The following is a 14,605-nucleotide window of genomic DNA, read 5'->3' on the forward strand; positions in this document are numbered from 1 at the left end:
AAAACTAGCTTCCCACATTTGCCTGCTGGCATCATGTGAAGAAGCTGCATCTCCCAGCACTGTAGATCTCACTGCAGCTAATCTGGGGCTATGGTTATTTCTGTTTAGTGGCAGAACAGGTACTCTTACCTTGGATATTCAACCAAATAATCACTGCATTTAGCCATCACAGGAATGTTTTTGACAGACTATTGCTGAAGTCTACTGAACTTTTTTTAAACTTTCAGGCAAGGAAGCCTTATGCAGAAGAAACCAACCATTAAAACCAACAATTATTCTGAAATCACCTAAAGAAATACACAATGCAAGTATTCGCAAGATTCCTACTCACCTCTCCAAAGTCTGAAGTGCTTTCTTGTTTAATTCATCCTGAGTGCTCTTCAGAGTAGCTGCAGGACAAGATACAATGCCATTTAAGAGTTGAATTCAATGTTTCAGATTAAATAAATAAATATTTACACATGCACAGAGTATTTCAAACCGGGAGCATAAAAACTGTGGAAATCTGGTGGTGCACGTGTTCATGGCTGGAAAACATGCCATTTTGTTTTTAAGCAACAGCCCAAAACCAGTATTTTAACCTGAATTCTCATTTCATTTTTATTAAAGACTCTTACAACTCCCTTGTCTGAAATGCCAAAGCATTTTTTATTTACATATGCCACTGAAGGGGTCTGGGAGGAGAAGGGGACATATGCTAACTAGATACCAAGAGCATAACAGGCCCTCTGCCAGGTTGGTGTATATGCTAAAAGCAGTAACTAGCAGCATATTCTGACTCAGATACAGACTGTCTCCACCACCATCTTCATGTAGGAGGGTGTTGCAGGTTGAACAGGGAACACCAGGAGCCAAATTTACAGCTCTAGGACAAAACCCTTGACAACACACCACCTCCCTTGAGACCACAACAGGCTTTTAGGCTACTTCAGGTGTGGCATTAGCCACTAATGCTCTCCTTGGTGCCTCTAATTGCTTGACTAAAGGATCCTGCCCACTATACTGACTTCTCAATGTGTGAATTAATTCCTAGCCAAAACCGTACATGGAGGAGAAGAATCAAGTTCTTGTTATGCCAGGGTATCATAAGATATCATCATCAAGAGCAAGGGAAATGGAGGAAGAACTTAGAGAAGCATGGCGTTCTCAGATCCAAAATATCTGGAAAGCTAGTGATAATTTTCAGAAGTACATTGGCTGTCTTCTTCTGGTTCTTAGTTTTCAGATTTTGCATAGCAGTTTTTTCTCGTTCTGCCTGTCCTGAATTTGAGACCTACTGATCAACAGCACAAAGAAGTGACAAGTAGTTAATCTATCAGCAAACATCCACTTATGAATATATTTGACTTCATACATCAAGTCAGTGTAAGCTCCAGAACAGAAAGTTAGTAAGTAGTATATACTTAAGCAACAAAACCAGACAAAATTCAAGTATTCTTAAAAGTTAAGAGGAAAGAGTTGTGTTCTTCTACAAGCCATACAAGGGCAATCAGTTTCTTTGAATTCTGCAACACCCTAGTGAGTGAAACTTTGAAAGTATTTTATTTTGCCAAAGTAGTTATAGTGATCAGACCTTTTTTATTCCTACATCTTCCAACAGTTCTTCAAAACACCAGGTTCATTTGGGAGGAACAGCAATCTTCAGGATTTCCCAGATGATAAAGATCAAAAATTGCTTATGCCACAAAATCTACCCTAAGTAGTAAAAACTGTAGAAAAAATTTGCAGTTTAAAGAATAAATTTGAAGAAATGGACTTTCATGCAAAATGCAGCATTTATTAGAAATAGCTGGAAATATTTCACTCTCAATAGTCTTAAACTGAGTATTCAGGTCCACTGCCAAATACTGGAAAAAGGTAACAGAGGAGGAAAATTTAGAAAAAAAAATTAAAAGAATCAAGATTGATGTAAACATAAAAATGCTTGAGGAGACATTGAAAAGGATTGATCATAGCTATAAATATTCATCCAGAAAAATATGTCAGATTCTGTGTCTCATGGAAACTACAAGATTCTTTATGTAAGTTACAGAGCAGTTCTGGAGATGCCACACAATGAGGAAGACTGAAAGAAATTTTACTATTTGCCCCCCAAAATAAACATCAAATGGAAAAAGCTAGGAGAACTTTTAGGTTCCACCTGGTAAGACATTTGACTGATGTTCAGCTTGTAGCCAGAAAGAGCTCAAGATATGTTATGGAACTGAAGTGATTACAACTAGTCAGCTTTGCCTCTGCACTACTCGGAAACAGCATGTGAGTCCCACCTCCCACAATATGAACTGCATCTTCAGCTATAAAACTAAGTTGGAAATCTGGTTGTCCGTCTCTAGATTTGTGTCTGACTTGGATAAACACGTTGAAATTTGTGTTTGACAATATTGAGGACTGATGCTGCAAGTTAACCATGCCATTTACAGGGCCTTTATGGCTAAAGGAGATAAATTAGAAAATGCCATTTACAGGGCCTTTATGGCTAAAGGAGATAAATTAGAAAATGCCATTTACAGGGCCTTTATGGCTAAAGGAGATAAATTAGAAAAAAAAAAAAGGCAATGAAAAGTGATTTTGGGAGGGATGCATAAAAAGAAGCTTGGCCAGCAGGTCAAGGCAGGTGATTTTCCCCCTCTGCTCTGCTCTCATGAGACCCCACCTGAAGTACTGGGTTCAGCTCTAGGGCCCCCAGTACAAGACAGACATGGACCTCTTAGAGCAGGTCCAGAGGAGGGCCATGAAAATGGTTAGAGGGATGGAGTACCTCTCCTATGGAGAAAGGCTGAGAGAGTTGGGGTTGTTCAGCCTGGAGAAGAGACGGCTCCAGGGCGACCTTGTTGTGGCCTTTCAATATTTAAAAGGGAGCATATAAGAAAGATGGAGAGAGGTTTTTTTACCAGGGCCTGTAGTGATAGGACAAGGGGTAATGGTTTTAAACTAAAAGAGGGAAGATTTAGATTAGATACAAGGAAGAAATTCTTTACTATGAGGGTGGCAAGACACTGGAACAGGTTGCCCAGAGATATTGTGGATGCCCTACCCCTGGAATTGTTCAAAGAAGTCGTCATCACTGCAACCCACCTTGTATCACTGAAAAGCTTCACTTCAGACAAAGAAAAATTTGCACCAAGGAGACAGAATTAGGTGGGTCTGACTAAACTTCTAAAAATTGTGCTCCATTCACCGAGGCTGACAGCACTAATGAATTCTTCAGCCTCTACCCAACTTGACCCACTGCGAGCATGGCTGCTGCAGTTCTACCAACTAAAAGGCAGTATGACTTATTACTTAGATTAAAATAACCTGCAAAGCACTCTGACTACAGTAAGGCAGAGAGGACAGGGGAGTTTAAGTTTCTGAAACTTCAGCAGTTAGTCCTGTAAGACACGGTACTTTTGCAAACGCCACCTTAGGAGACCAAGGTTTATTTTCTAAAGCACTCTGGGTTTTTAAAGGAGCTTAAGCCTTACCAAAAGTCAACAGGATCTTCAGCAACATTTCGGTACCTAAATACGAAGCTCTAAGTCACATTTGCAAACAGAGGGCAAGTTCTGTGTTAGTAAGCAGGTGCAGCACAGTAAGTGTGAATGCATGGAGTGAAACATTTAATGCTGAGGATCAGCATCAACACTACAAACATGGGGACAGGGGTCTAGTTCTAGTCTTGTCCCACAGACTGAACATCCATTAGCAGCTGCAGCATAATCAGGTCTATTTATGTAGCACATTAGTTTTATGGGAAAGAATTCAGTTTGTGTTGTACAAAACTGTTCCATTATGTGAATCACAACATAAGAAGTGGGGATGACAGAGAGATGGACTTCAAAAATATATTTCTGATCCAAACTAAACCACCAATGCACATGCACCCTTTTGCACATACCAGTGAGTTTCAAAAAACATCCCCTTGTGTTAAGACACCTAATACGGCAAGGTGTACAGTTTTAGCATCCAGAATTATAATTAAAGATTGCATGTGTTGACTGCTATCTCCACAAGCAAAAATGATGGGTTTGTTCCTAATAAGCAATGTCTACTTTTTTTTTTTTTTTAAATTAACCAGTGCTGTCAGTATACTGATTATTTATAAAATCCACAAGGACTGATAGAAAAAATTCAATTCAGTCCCTGATCCGTGCCTTACACCAAAATTCTAAATGAAAAACAGAGATACAGCACACTCTCTCATCTCTGAAAGAGCAAGGGTCTGTTAAATTTACAAAGATTTCACAAGATGTGAGGTGGTGACGTTAGATAAGAGCAGCACTTGTATTTCACAGTGCATTCTCAGCCTGGTCTTTCCTCTTTAGCCTTTGTTAAATTCATCTCACCTTCCCCTGTCTTCAATGGATTCTTCACCAGACCTAAGGGAGGCAAAGTTGACAATACAGCTTATGTCAAAACTGAACTACAAGAAGAAGAGAAAGGTTTGCTGTTGACATTGACCCATTGGGAACAGATCTGCAGAAAATTTAGCATACCAATAGACGGACATTCTGTACGAACAAGAGATTTGTGCTTCTAAGAGCAAGGCAAAAATGGTAATGAGTTCCTCTGAGGACACATCTTTCAGCTACTTCAGTGAGGCTTATCTCAAGAAACATGTAATCAGACATTAAGAACAAGGAAGCTACACATACTGCTACCCAGCATAAGTTTCAGGAAGTCTTATGTTATCCAGGAGTAAATCTAACAGTTGTAAAGTGACTTTTTATCAAATGCTCCCCACAAGTTCTTTGAATTGTTATTCAGTAGGATTCTCTCTTCTGACTCCGCTTTTTAGCAAGTGCTTTTGCAGGTCACAAAGAAAAGGCTTTAATACAACTCCTCAGTGCCTTTGTCACACAGGAGGAGAAATATTTACTAAGAGGATATATTAAATAAGAAAGCCTAACCTTGGACGGAAGGCATCTTGATATAATGCTATAAGCTTTATAAGGCAATTGGTTGAATGTCTTTGAAACACTTAACTACCATTGAAAATAGTGACTCACTGAAAGTCAACTCAAGTGGAAAGTTATGGAAATCATATATATACACAGATGTTTGACTATGTGTCTGCATATGTCACTATGAACTGGTATAAACACAATGATAAACAAGATTGACAGTATGAGGCAGGATTACATAGGGGAGTTGCTACCTTCCTTTCAGCATGTTCTATGCTTGCTTCCTCACTGTGAGAAGCTATTTTTTAACAATGCTAATGAAAAACATCTTGTTAGCGCAAATTTGACATTTTCTAGTAAAATGCTGTTCCATATTCATGATCATCATAAGTATGATCATCATAAATATGCTTTTGAAGGACTTAATCCATTTTATTAAAATATAACCTGAAAGATAGAAATACACTCTTCATTTTTTTCCGTCAAATAACTGAGTGACTGGCCCTATTGACTTAAAGGCTAGAGATACGAGGAGAAGGCAGATATTCCACTGTTTCACAACATAAATCAGATGCTAATCTGAAGAAAAAAATCCAAGGCAGTTGTTGTGAAGACTGTTTCTTTTACATTAAAAAGGATGCTTATTACAACATCTGAACTAATCTCTTGAAAACTCAGAGAAGACTTCTCTTCCAGAAGAAAAGTTTCCAACTCGCATTTTGCTGCATCAAAGTATTTTTAGAGCCAGAGCACAGCACATGCCTCTACAACTCCACTCTTTAGAAACCATCTTCTTTCCATACTGAGCATAACAAATAGATCATAATGGGCTAACATAGAAAACCTATCTCTGAAAATAGTCTCTGGGATCTTGTATAGGTATAGGGACAGTTTAAACAAAATCTAGGCAAAATGCCCTAAAAAGCCAGGCTGTTAAGCAGAACTCAATGTTTCATGAACTTAAAAAAAATACAGAGAAAGTTCAGGGTAGAAAGGGCATATGTTTCTTGACACAAACTTTCTAGGGAGAACTATTCTGAGGCAGAGAAATGGAGAACTGAAGAGAGCTACAGTGCCTGTTAGCCTCCATGCTGGAAAGCAGTTCTCAGAACAGCTGATCAGATATGGCTGGCTGAAAAAATACACTAACTTGCACTACTGAAGAGCACAAGCCACTTCCTCATACACATTCCTTGCAGAATTCTAGTGTAACTTGCAAGGCCAGCATACTTCCATGATACCATACAGTCATTTTAGCTTTGTTCTAGGCTCATTTGCTGGAAGAAGTTGGTTCATTTCTACAGGACCCATCTGACAGAAAAGCCATTGCTTGCATGTGGGCAGGACTGCCAAACTGATTAGGGAACACACTAGCTCAGCCATTATTCAAAGAAACTATGTTAGAAGGCCTTCTACCTATGTTAGAAGTGGTAGAAGAAGCAAAGACTTTTCCCACCTGTGAGCTTGATGAAGGTCAGAGCTAGAAGTCTCCCAAACACTGGGACTTCAAGCCCTTCTGGCTACCAAGCACCAAATCTGCAGGACCCCATTGTCCAGTCATTCAAAACCCAAGCAAGCAGCATTAAAATAAAATGCTTCTTACATTCAGTGGTCTGTACCTAGTCAACATCCACATGTACCAGTGAGGTAGATATTTTTATCTTGTTTACTTCTAAGCAGAGAAAGAAATGACATCACAGAGAGGCTGAATCTCTGTGGGGAATCAGTATCACACCAGGAATTGAAGTCAGGCATTTTTGACTCCCGTTCTTGGACTGTATTTCTTTATATGGTTTACGAGTGGGTGACAAAAATATGAAAATAGAAGGAAAGTTTGACTTTTTGTTGTGTAAGTAAGTGAAAGAAATATATTACAAATATTCAAGTAAAGCACACCAACATTGTTGGCTATAGTCAGATTATCACCTCCTAAGTAATGATTTGCATTCCTTCCTTTACCTAAAAAACTTCACTTTTATTACCACAGAAAAGCAAGTGAACAGTTCCCATTTGTCTTACAATCTGATTGTTTTTCATGTCCAGTCAGCACTAAAATCAGAGTTTCTAATAAATTTCCAATGCTTGCACTGAAGACTTTGAACAGATGCTCTCCATACAACATTCCTGACAAACAGGATAACTCACCATCAGTAGCTTGAAGACTGTATGTCAGGCCCAGTGCCAGGTAACCCTTTGCTAGGGACTCTCCAGCATCCTCACCCAGGTCTATCACTGTTTTAGCAAAGTATTCTCCTTCTTCCAGCTGCAAAAGAGGTAGGTTGAGACTTATAGGCATTTCCTCTATACTTACTTCAATAAGATTATGCCATTAAACTTACCTGTAAGTGACCTGAGAGCCACTCATAAAAGGGCTTTCAGTGATCACAGTAAACACTCACAGAAAGGAGGACGTAGAAGGTCAGATTAGCAGACCTCGGTGCACGTGCACAGTTTTGAGAAAAGTTTTGTTTTTGTTTTAAGCATCCACCACCCCAAACTAGTTCCAGATGTTTAAGGTTAATGAAGGATACTATCTTATTTTTATATTTCCCTTCAGGCATGCTTCAATCATGCAACCTTAAATACAAATATTGGACCAACTGACTACTTATATGCTATCCTAGCAGTACATTGAAAGGTCTAACAAGTTTCTTCCTTCAAAGGAAGACCATCTAGTCTGGCTGTACCATGTTTTTAAACCTCAGCAAATTTTACTTCCTTTTAGAACGTTACAAGACTAAAACAAGTAAAGCACTTCACTGCAAGGTGAGTTCAGCTGCTGCTTGCAGTTCTGCGGCCACAAGAAGGAGGCAGCAAATTCAGGACACAAATTTTGATCTGAAATACCACGCTACCTTAGCAGCTCATGCTGCACTAGCCACATTTTGCATCTTTTGCAAAGACACAATTCCCTTGAAAATGCATTTTATATTACAGACTGTAATGGGAAGAGAAAGCAGTCACAAACTCTCAGGATCAGCCCCCAAAATGGTGAAATATGTAAGTTAGTCTCTTCTACTACAGTACAGACTGCTCCCCCCAACTTTCCTTTCCAGCTGACCACACAGATCTAAGTCTAATGAAAATATAAAGCTTTAGTATGTTTAAAATATGAGTTAATGTTAATTTTAAACCAAAAATAATTCAAGTATTTTATTACTGAATACCTTTCCTCATTTCTAACCTTAAACTCTCATTAATGTCACTCACCCCTTATAAGTAGAAAAGACTAAGACCTCTAGACTGTACATATCTGGAAAGGTATAGGTTGGAGAGGTACAGGCAAAACCTGTAAGTAATTACTGAAAGACACAGAGTCTACAGGAAGGCCTCATTTCTACACAAGATAGCCTGCAGATACTGTCAACCATAATCAGTGTCATCCCTAATCAAGAACCAGACACCATTACACTATCTGAAAAATCCTCCTTTTGGAAACTTCCGTTACATGACAACTGACTTTCTGGGATGGGGTTGTTTAATTTTGAGGAAATACATTTTTGTTTGAAATCCAGCTGTTTTAGACGCAAGTACTGCAGACGTAACTGAAATGTGCTCTTTTAATACTCAGCTTTGCACCTCAGCTCAGCACCTCATAGTTCCTTAACATCTAAAAGGAGTCACCCGTAATGAACTGGAATCAAAATGTCCCAGCAGACCAGAAACTTCCATTCTGCAGTGCTCTGTTAATACGCTACCTATGAACAGAATCTACTTGACTTGATATACTATCCTGCCAATGGGCCTCCTAGTTACATCGCTTGAAGACATTCAGGTGACAACATTAAGTAACAGCTTCATAAACAAAGGAGCTGGTATTTATTAGATTATATCAAACATCAGAAAAAAATTACTGTTAATGTAAGCATGAAGACAGGCTGAAAAGTGCAAGCGAAGAAGCAACCTCCACTGCTTGGGTCTTTTCCTCACTTGTTTGTCTCCTCGAGGCCATACAATTCAAACTAGACATAGACCGATAGTTCCCAAATTTCTGAAACCTAAAATCAGTCAGCCCAATGACTAACATATATTTTTATCATCAAACTCTTCCCTGAAAGCATTATGAAAGCATTACAGTCTTGCTGATTGCCTAGTCAACTATGAATCTGGAAACTACTAACTGAAAGAGGAATATACCCTTGAGGCATACTTGGGGCTACCAACTAAATTGCAAGGACTCTCTTTAATGGCATAATCCAAAGTCTGAAAACACTGGAAATGGTCCTACTGACTTCAGTGATGCTCAGATGAGACCCTTTAAACTCTCATCACATCAGGAAGACTAAGATTTGTTCCAGGAGATTTCTTAATCCTATCAGTAGCCCTACTGACTTCCGTGCCACATACTGAAGTGTGTTCTGGACTAGAGCCTAGGACAATGGAAGAAGAAAGTGTCCCATGACTTGTTACACAGAAAAAAAAAAAAAACCCAAAACCAAAAACAAACCAAAACAACCCCACACAACAAAAAAACCCGTTCTCATGAAACAATAACTGAATTCTTCAGCTCTCAGGAACTTTTATGTAAGACACAAAATCTCTGCAGCCAGAAAATTAATTATGCACCTCTTTTGCCACCATAAACAGCTATATTCCCACTCTTTCTTCGTTGTTTCTCCTCTTCTCCCCACACACTTTCATCCAAGAAGTCTCTATTAGATGAAGAAAAGAGCTATACAAGGAATTCTAATGACTAGTGAACAAGGGTAGGGGTGGGTAGAGTATATGAAGAAAGAGATTAAATGAAAGGTTTGGAGTTGAAATGGAGACATTTAAAATTGGAGAGATTTTGCTCCATTGTTTCTCTGAATGGTCACCTGATGGTGTTTCCAGTCTCTGACTGATGGCCTACGCTGCATAAATCAGCAGCACACCATTCAGTGTTCTTGCCTGCTAGTTATCCAGGGCCACCTGTGAGTGTCAGATTAATCTACTGTATGAATAAATAAAACCACAACTTCTCAGAATGGCTGAAAGAGCACTTCTAGCACATTCTTGTAAACGTTTATTCATACTAAACACTAATGGCACTTTGACCAGCCACAAAGATTCTCATGAATGCAAACCTGGGTCAGCTGAAGGCTTCTTTGAAAATATGTGGCCTTGCGAGCTTCAGCACAGCTGGTTCTGTTTACAAGAACATTTACTTCTCCTTCTTACAGCACTCAGTCACTTCCCCTGCCAGCCCTGCTGTGGCTGCCATCTGCCCCCTCTTCTCCCATTCTCCTACTCTTCAATCATTCTGGGCAAGTGTGAAAAGCCAAACCTTTCACTCACATCACCCACTGTGAGCTTTCAACTCTCCAGTGCATCAGTCTTGCTGATTGCCTAGTCAACTATGAATCTGGAAACTACTAACAGGAACAGGAATACCCCCCTTGGGGCATACTTGGGGCTATCAACTAAATTGCAAGGACTACTGGATTGCAGTCTGGATGAAAACTCTCTCCATACATCTGAGTGAGGGACTAGTAGTGCACCTGAGCTGTGATCTGCCAGTAAAGCTGTGTCTGTAGGGGTCCTTAAGCATATGAGATGTCTCCACTCTGTGCCGTAGCGATGGGAAAGGGAGGGAGGAAGGCCTCCAAATGAGGCATCAACCCCTCTGGAATCCCACCAGATACAACCATTCCCAGCTGCAGCTCCTGCATGCTGCCACATGACCTGAAGCAGCAGGAGCTGCTCCCCCTTTCTCCTCTCCCCATATGGTGCCAGGTATGTGAAGTCTCATCCTGTGGGACTCCCAGAAGTTGTGAGCTTGAGGTACACAGAAGTGAGCTAAGTGACAGAAAGCTTATCAGGAGAATCAAGATGTCCATTCCTACTCCTACTGCACGGCCAGGGGCCAGCCTCAATATGAAGGAAACCTAAATGGTTCATTCACTTCAGAGGATGACTCCAATCTTAAGGTGACACAACACTGCAGTGGAAGGGCAAGCAACATGGGTCAAAACTTCTTGTTGCAACTTACAGGCCCTTGCTAGGAAGCTCTAAGCCACAGGAAGCCATATATCCTCCTCCACAGCAGGCATGGCACAGCATCACTTTGTGATTGTGAAATGCACAGCATACTGCTGTTACCTGGTCGCTGGCAGTGCCAACAGTGGCTCCCAACACCATGGAAAAGGTATTTCTTTGGGCATCAAGAGTGCCAGTAACAGCTTGAATTCAGTTTCCGTAGAATCACTACTTTTTATTCTCTCAGAAGAAAGCAAAACACAGGCTCAAAGCCACACAGATATACCTCCAATTTGGCTCTTACTGTTCTTACATTCTTCTGCATACTTTGCACTGAATAGCTGGTGGAGAGAAGGGCAGCACCACAGGTTGCGGGGAGAGGTTCCCTGCCTCTGAGACCTGCATGGAAGAAAGCTCAGAAAGCAGGTGTGGGGGAAAACCAACCTAAATGGAACTTTTTTTGTTTTGAACTCAAGCTGTATAAACTGTCAGGAGGCACCTGGAAGCCCTAGCTAAGCAACCTCTCCACCACACCAGAAACAAGCACACACCTGGCAAGAGACAGGCTGCCAAACAGCAAGCTGACAATGATAAGACTGTAATAGTGTGGGGTTGGTTCCCCCCCCCCCTCCACCATCTTTGATGGAAAAGGAACAGTTGTTAGCTGCATAACCCTGAGGGATGTTTTCCCTGAAACAGAGAGTGGCTGTTCCAGCCACCCTTGTTATTTGACCACAGGTTTTGGTGTGTGCTCCAGCCAAGCCCAGGGGCATACTGACAAGGGAGTGGGGAACAGCAGGTGCTGTCCCCTGGCCTATTGCCACCCAGCTGGTTTCCAACTGCCACCCAGCTTGTTTTTAGAAAAGCTCAAGCCCTACCCCACTGAATCAACACCCTCCAGGACTGTAAGTGGGAGCTGCAGTTCTCACCAGCATGGATTTAGAACAATTGAGGACAAGCAAATTGATGATGTGCAGCAGCATGGAAATGGCACCTTACTGAGCCAAAAAAGAGGAGTGCACAAGGGAGGAGGCAGGAAACACACCAAGTGACACTGGACTTAGGACAGCAGACAAGGTTAGTGAAGCAGGGCAGTTTGGACACCAGTGAGACTGAGTGATACCCAAGCACTAAGAGACCTGAATCCTATGGAAAGGGCGTCTACACAAAATTACGCATGATATTAACTAGTTGGATTGACGTCTTCTTATCATTTTCATTATCCTGGGTTGTAGGTATAGACACTAATTCAAAGAGGTGAAAAATTTAAATATTAGGAAAAGAGAATGAGAAGAGGAAAAATACATAGAAAGAAGGTGGCCGATAAGGCATAGTATAATGGAAAGTTTTTGTCCCACAGCTGTTTACAGCATACAAAGTGAATCATGTTACATATGTCAGAAAAAAAAATTCCTGTGCTTTCTATTGTTGGTCTAGTCAGCATTTTCTCCATGTGTCACCAGTCCTAAGCCCACCAACTTACTCTGCATGTAAGCTCAGCCTCCAGCACTTAGGAATACTTGGGCCTTTCCTCCACTGTAGCAAGAGTGGTTTGTTCACAAGGGAGATGTATAGAAGGCAAAATTATTGGTCATTTTTGATGTCTAAAACCCTTGGGATTGCTTACATCATAGATACTGCCATTGGGGCAAGAATGTCTTTTCAAAGATGGAAGAAATCTCTAGTAGCTCCTTATCATTCACTGCTTTCTCAGTAGCCTCTTGCCCTAGTGATGTCAGTCCTCTAGAGTGTCCGCTCAGCAGGCAGAATAACTCCAATAATGGGACTAGATTTGATCTTTCAATATCATTCATACTGCAGTAAGACCAAGCATTTCCATGCGACTCCAGGGCTCCTACGCGACTGGGTACAAGCACATGTGCAGCATTTATTATCTATAGTGACAGGGTCAACAACGGACAGAAGGAGAGAGAAGCACTCTCGGATTAAGTGGTCTGTGAAAGTAATGAATGATAAGCTGTTACCTCAGAAGTATGCAGCTCTAAATCTATATCCTGCCAACCTCCCCGCTCCACACACCATGATGTATTGACCTCATGGTATGTCTTACTCACTTTTTATGACTCCATGCCTGGTCTGGCCTGGCCCGACCCCACTCTTTTCTCCCTTTCCCTGACTGATGGCATGATCTCTGTGCTGGAGCAGAGCACTTCACTGTGCACACTAGGATCGGTGAGTTAAAAGAAATGAGGGAAGTGTCCGAGAGGCACAGCGCCATCTTGATGCAGCTTTTGCCATGGGGTGAAGTCCCTCCAAAAGCTCATATGAGCTGAGAATACTGGGATCATTTGGTGCTACACAAGTTTAGCACAACACCACTATTTCTGTGGTATCAACTGTGGGGCAATGAAAACAGTAAGAACATGCCTCATGTCTTCCTACTCTCTGTCAGACCAGAGTCCTGGAAAATTCAAGCCTATCCTAGGACTATAGTTCATTTGTCTCTATGTGTATTTACAAAGTTTTCAATGTGCCTCCATTGAAATCAGTGGAGTAAAAGGCACAAGAAAGCATCATAGTAACCCTAAATGCCTTTAAATAAGGCTCTTAAAAATGAAGAAATTCCGTATTTAACACTTGCCTGCAGGCAGAAGTTCTGGGTTTAGTATTTTCACAACACCTGCCATAACAGGGTCCTAGAGAACCAAGATCAGTAGTGAAATTAACAGTACTATGCTATTAAAATATTAAAAACAACAACTCGTGCTGCAACTCAAAGTCACTGCCAAAATAGGCAAGTGAGCATTCAGCTGAGGCCGTGCCAGGGAAGGCTGAGTGAAACAGGAAATTGCAGCAAGCCTTTTAGTAAGTGGAATTCTGAATTTATAGTGGACCAAGGCAGGACAACCTTAGTATGGACATATTCCACTGTAAGCTACATCAACTTTCTTATGAAAATTTAAAACAATACTCCAAACTTCAATAATCAAAAACTTCATAGTGCATTCTGGAAAGCTGAGACACAGCTAGCTAAACACAAATGGGCTTTGTGTTCACTTGCTAGAATCATTCACATGCGAGTTCAGCAAACTGATGTGCTGAAACCCCAGCAGACTGAAGGCTAGGCAGTGTGATGCCTCAAAAGTAATTCTGAGCCCGTACAAAGACATTTAACACACCAGTGTAATGGGCTAGTATAAAAGTTCCAACTTTGCTGAAAACTTTTGTATCTCATGAGCTTTATTAAGTACAGGTCCAAGAGCATCCTGACCAAACAAGTGTGGTCCATATAGATGCACTAGTTTTGGAGCTTTTCTGGTCCTCCAAGACAACTGGCATAAGCTTTAGAATTAATGAAGTATTGATTTACTGTTCACTCTGCATTTTTTTTTTTTAATTTGTGAAAACCTGTAATTCTGAAAAAGGTAACGAAAACATTGCTTATATCACTCAGTTGTTTACTGCAGGCCCAATCCTGAAAGCTAGTGGTTGATGGGGCAGATCATCTGCTGATGTACGCCAGCATGGTGCCAGTAATGTGCCAGTGGAGTAGTGCCAACTTACATCAGCTAATAATCTGGTCACACTGTCACAACAGAAGCTGGTGGTGTTTAGTTCTTTTCCACATCAGGCTCTGTTATATATTGATTTGCATGGCACAGTATGAATGTATGCATGTTTTTACTTTGATTTGTTCTGCACTGAGAGATTATTTCATAGATGCGATCTGAGCACCCTCAATGTTGTAAATCACTATGGTACATTTCAATTAATTTTGTTTTCCCTGGTTCTTAAAGCATGCT

At 40.8% G+C, this 14,605-nt stretch overlaps 1 protein-coding gene across 5 annotated transcripts in view; it reads right to left on the reverse strand.

The window, feature by feature from the left end:
- The window catches only part of TTC7A (tetratricopeptide repeat domain 7A), a 178,180-nt gene that overhangs the window by 101,895 nt on the left and 61,680 nt on the right, over nt 1–14,605 (reverse strand). For 3 of the 5 annotated variants that reach the window (XM_075496236.1, XM_075496235.1, XM_075496238.1), the window contains 4 exons: nt 7,029–7,146; nt 4,326–4,358; nt 3,465–3,500; nt 332–389 (listed from right to left, as the gene is read on the reverse strand). In XM_075496236.1, coding sequence (XP_075352351.1) covers nt 332–389; nt 3,465–3,500; nt 4,326–4,358; nt 7,029–7,146 — 245 coding nt within the window. The remainder of the gene's footprint in view (nt 1–331; nt 390–3,464; nt 3,501–4,325; nt 4,359–7,028; nt 7,147–14,605) is intronic. The other 2 variants (XM_075496234.1, XM_075496239.1) reach the window with 2 other exon arrangements.

Source organism: Mycteria americana, chromosome 3, assembly GCF_035582795.1.
Source record: "Mycteria americana isolate JAX WOST 10 ecotype Jacksonville Zoo and Gardens chromosome 3, USCA_MyAme_1.0, whole genome shotgun sequence".
Lineage (NCBI taxonomy): Eukaryota > Metazoa > Chordata > Aves > Ciconiiformes > Ciconiidae > Mycteria > Mycteria americana.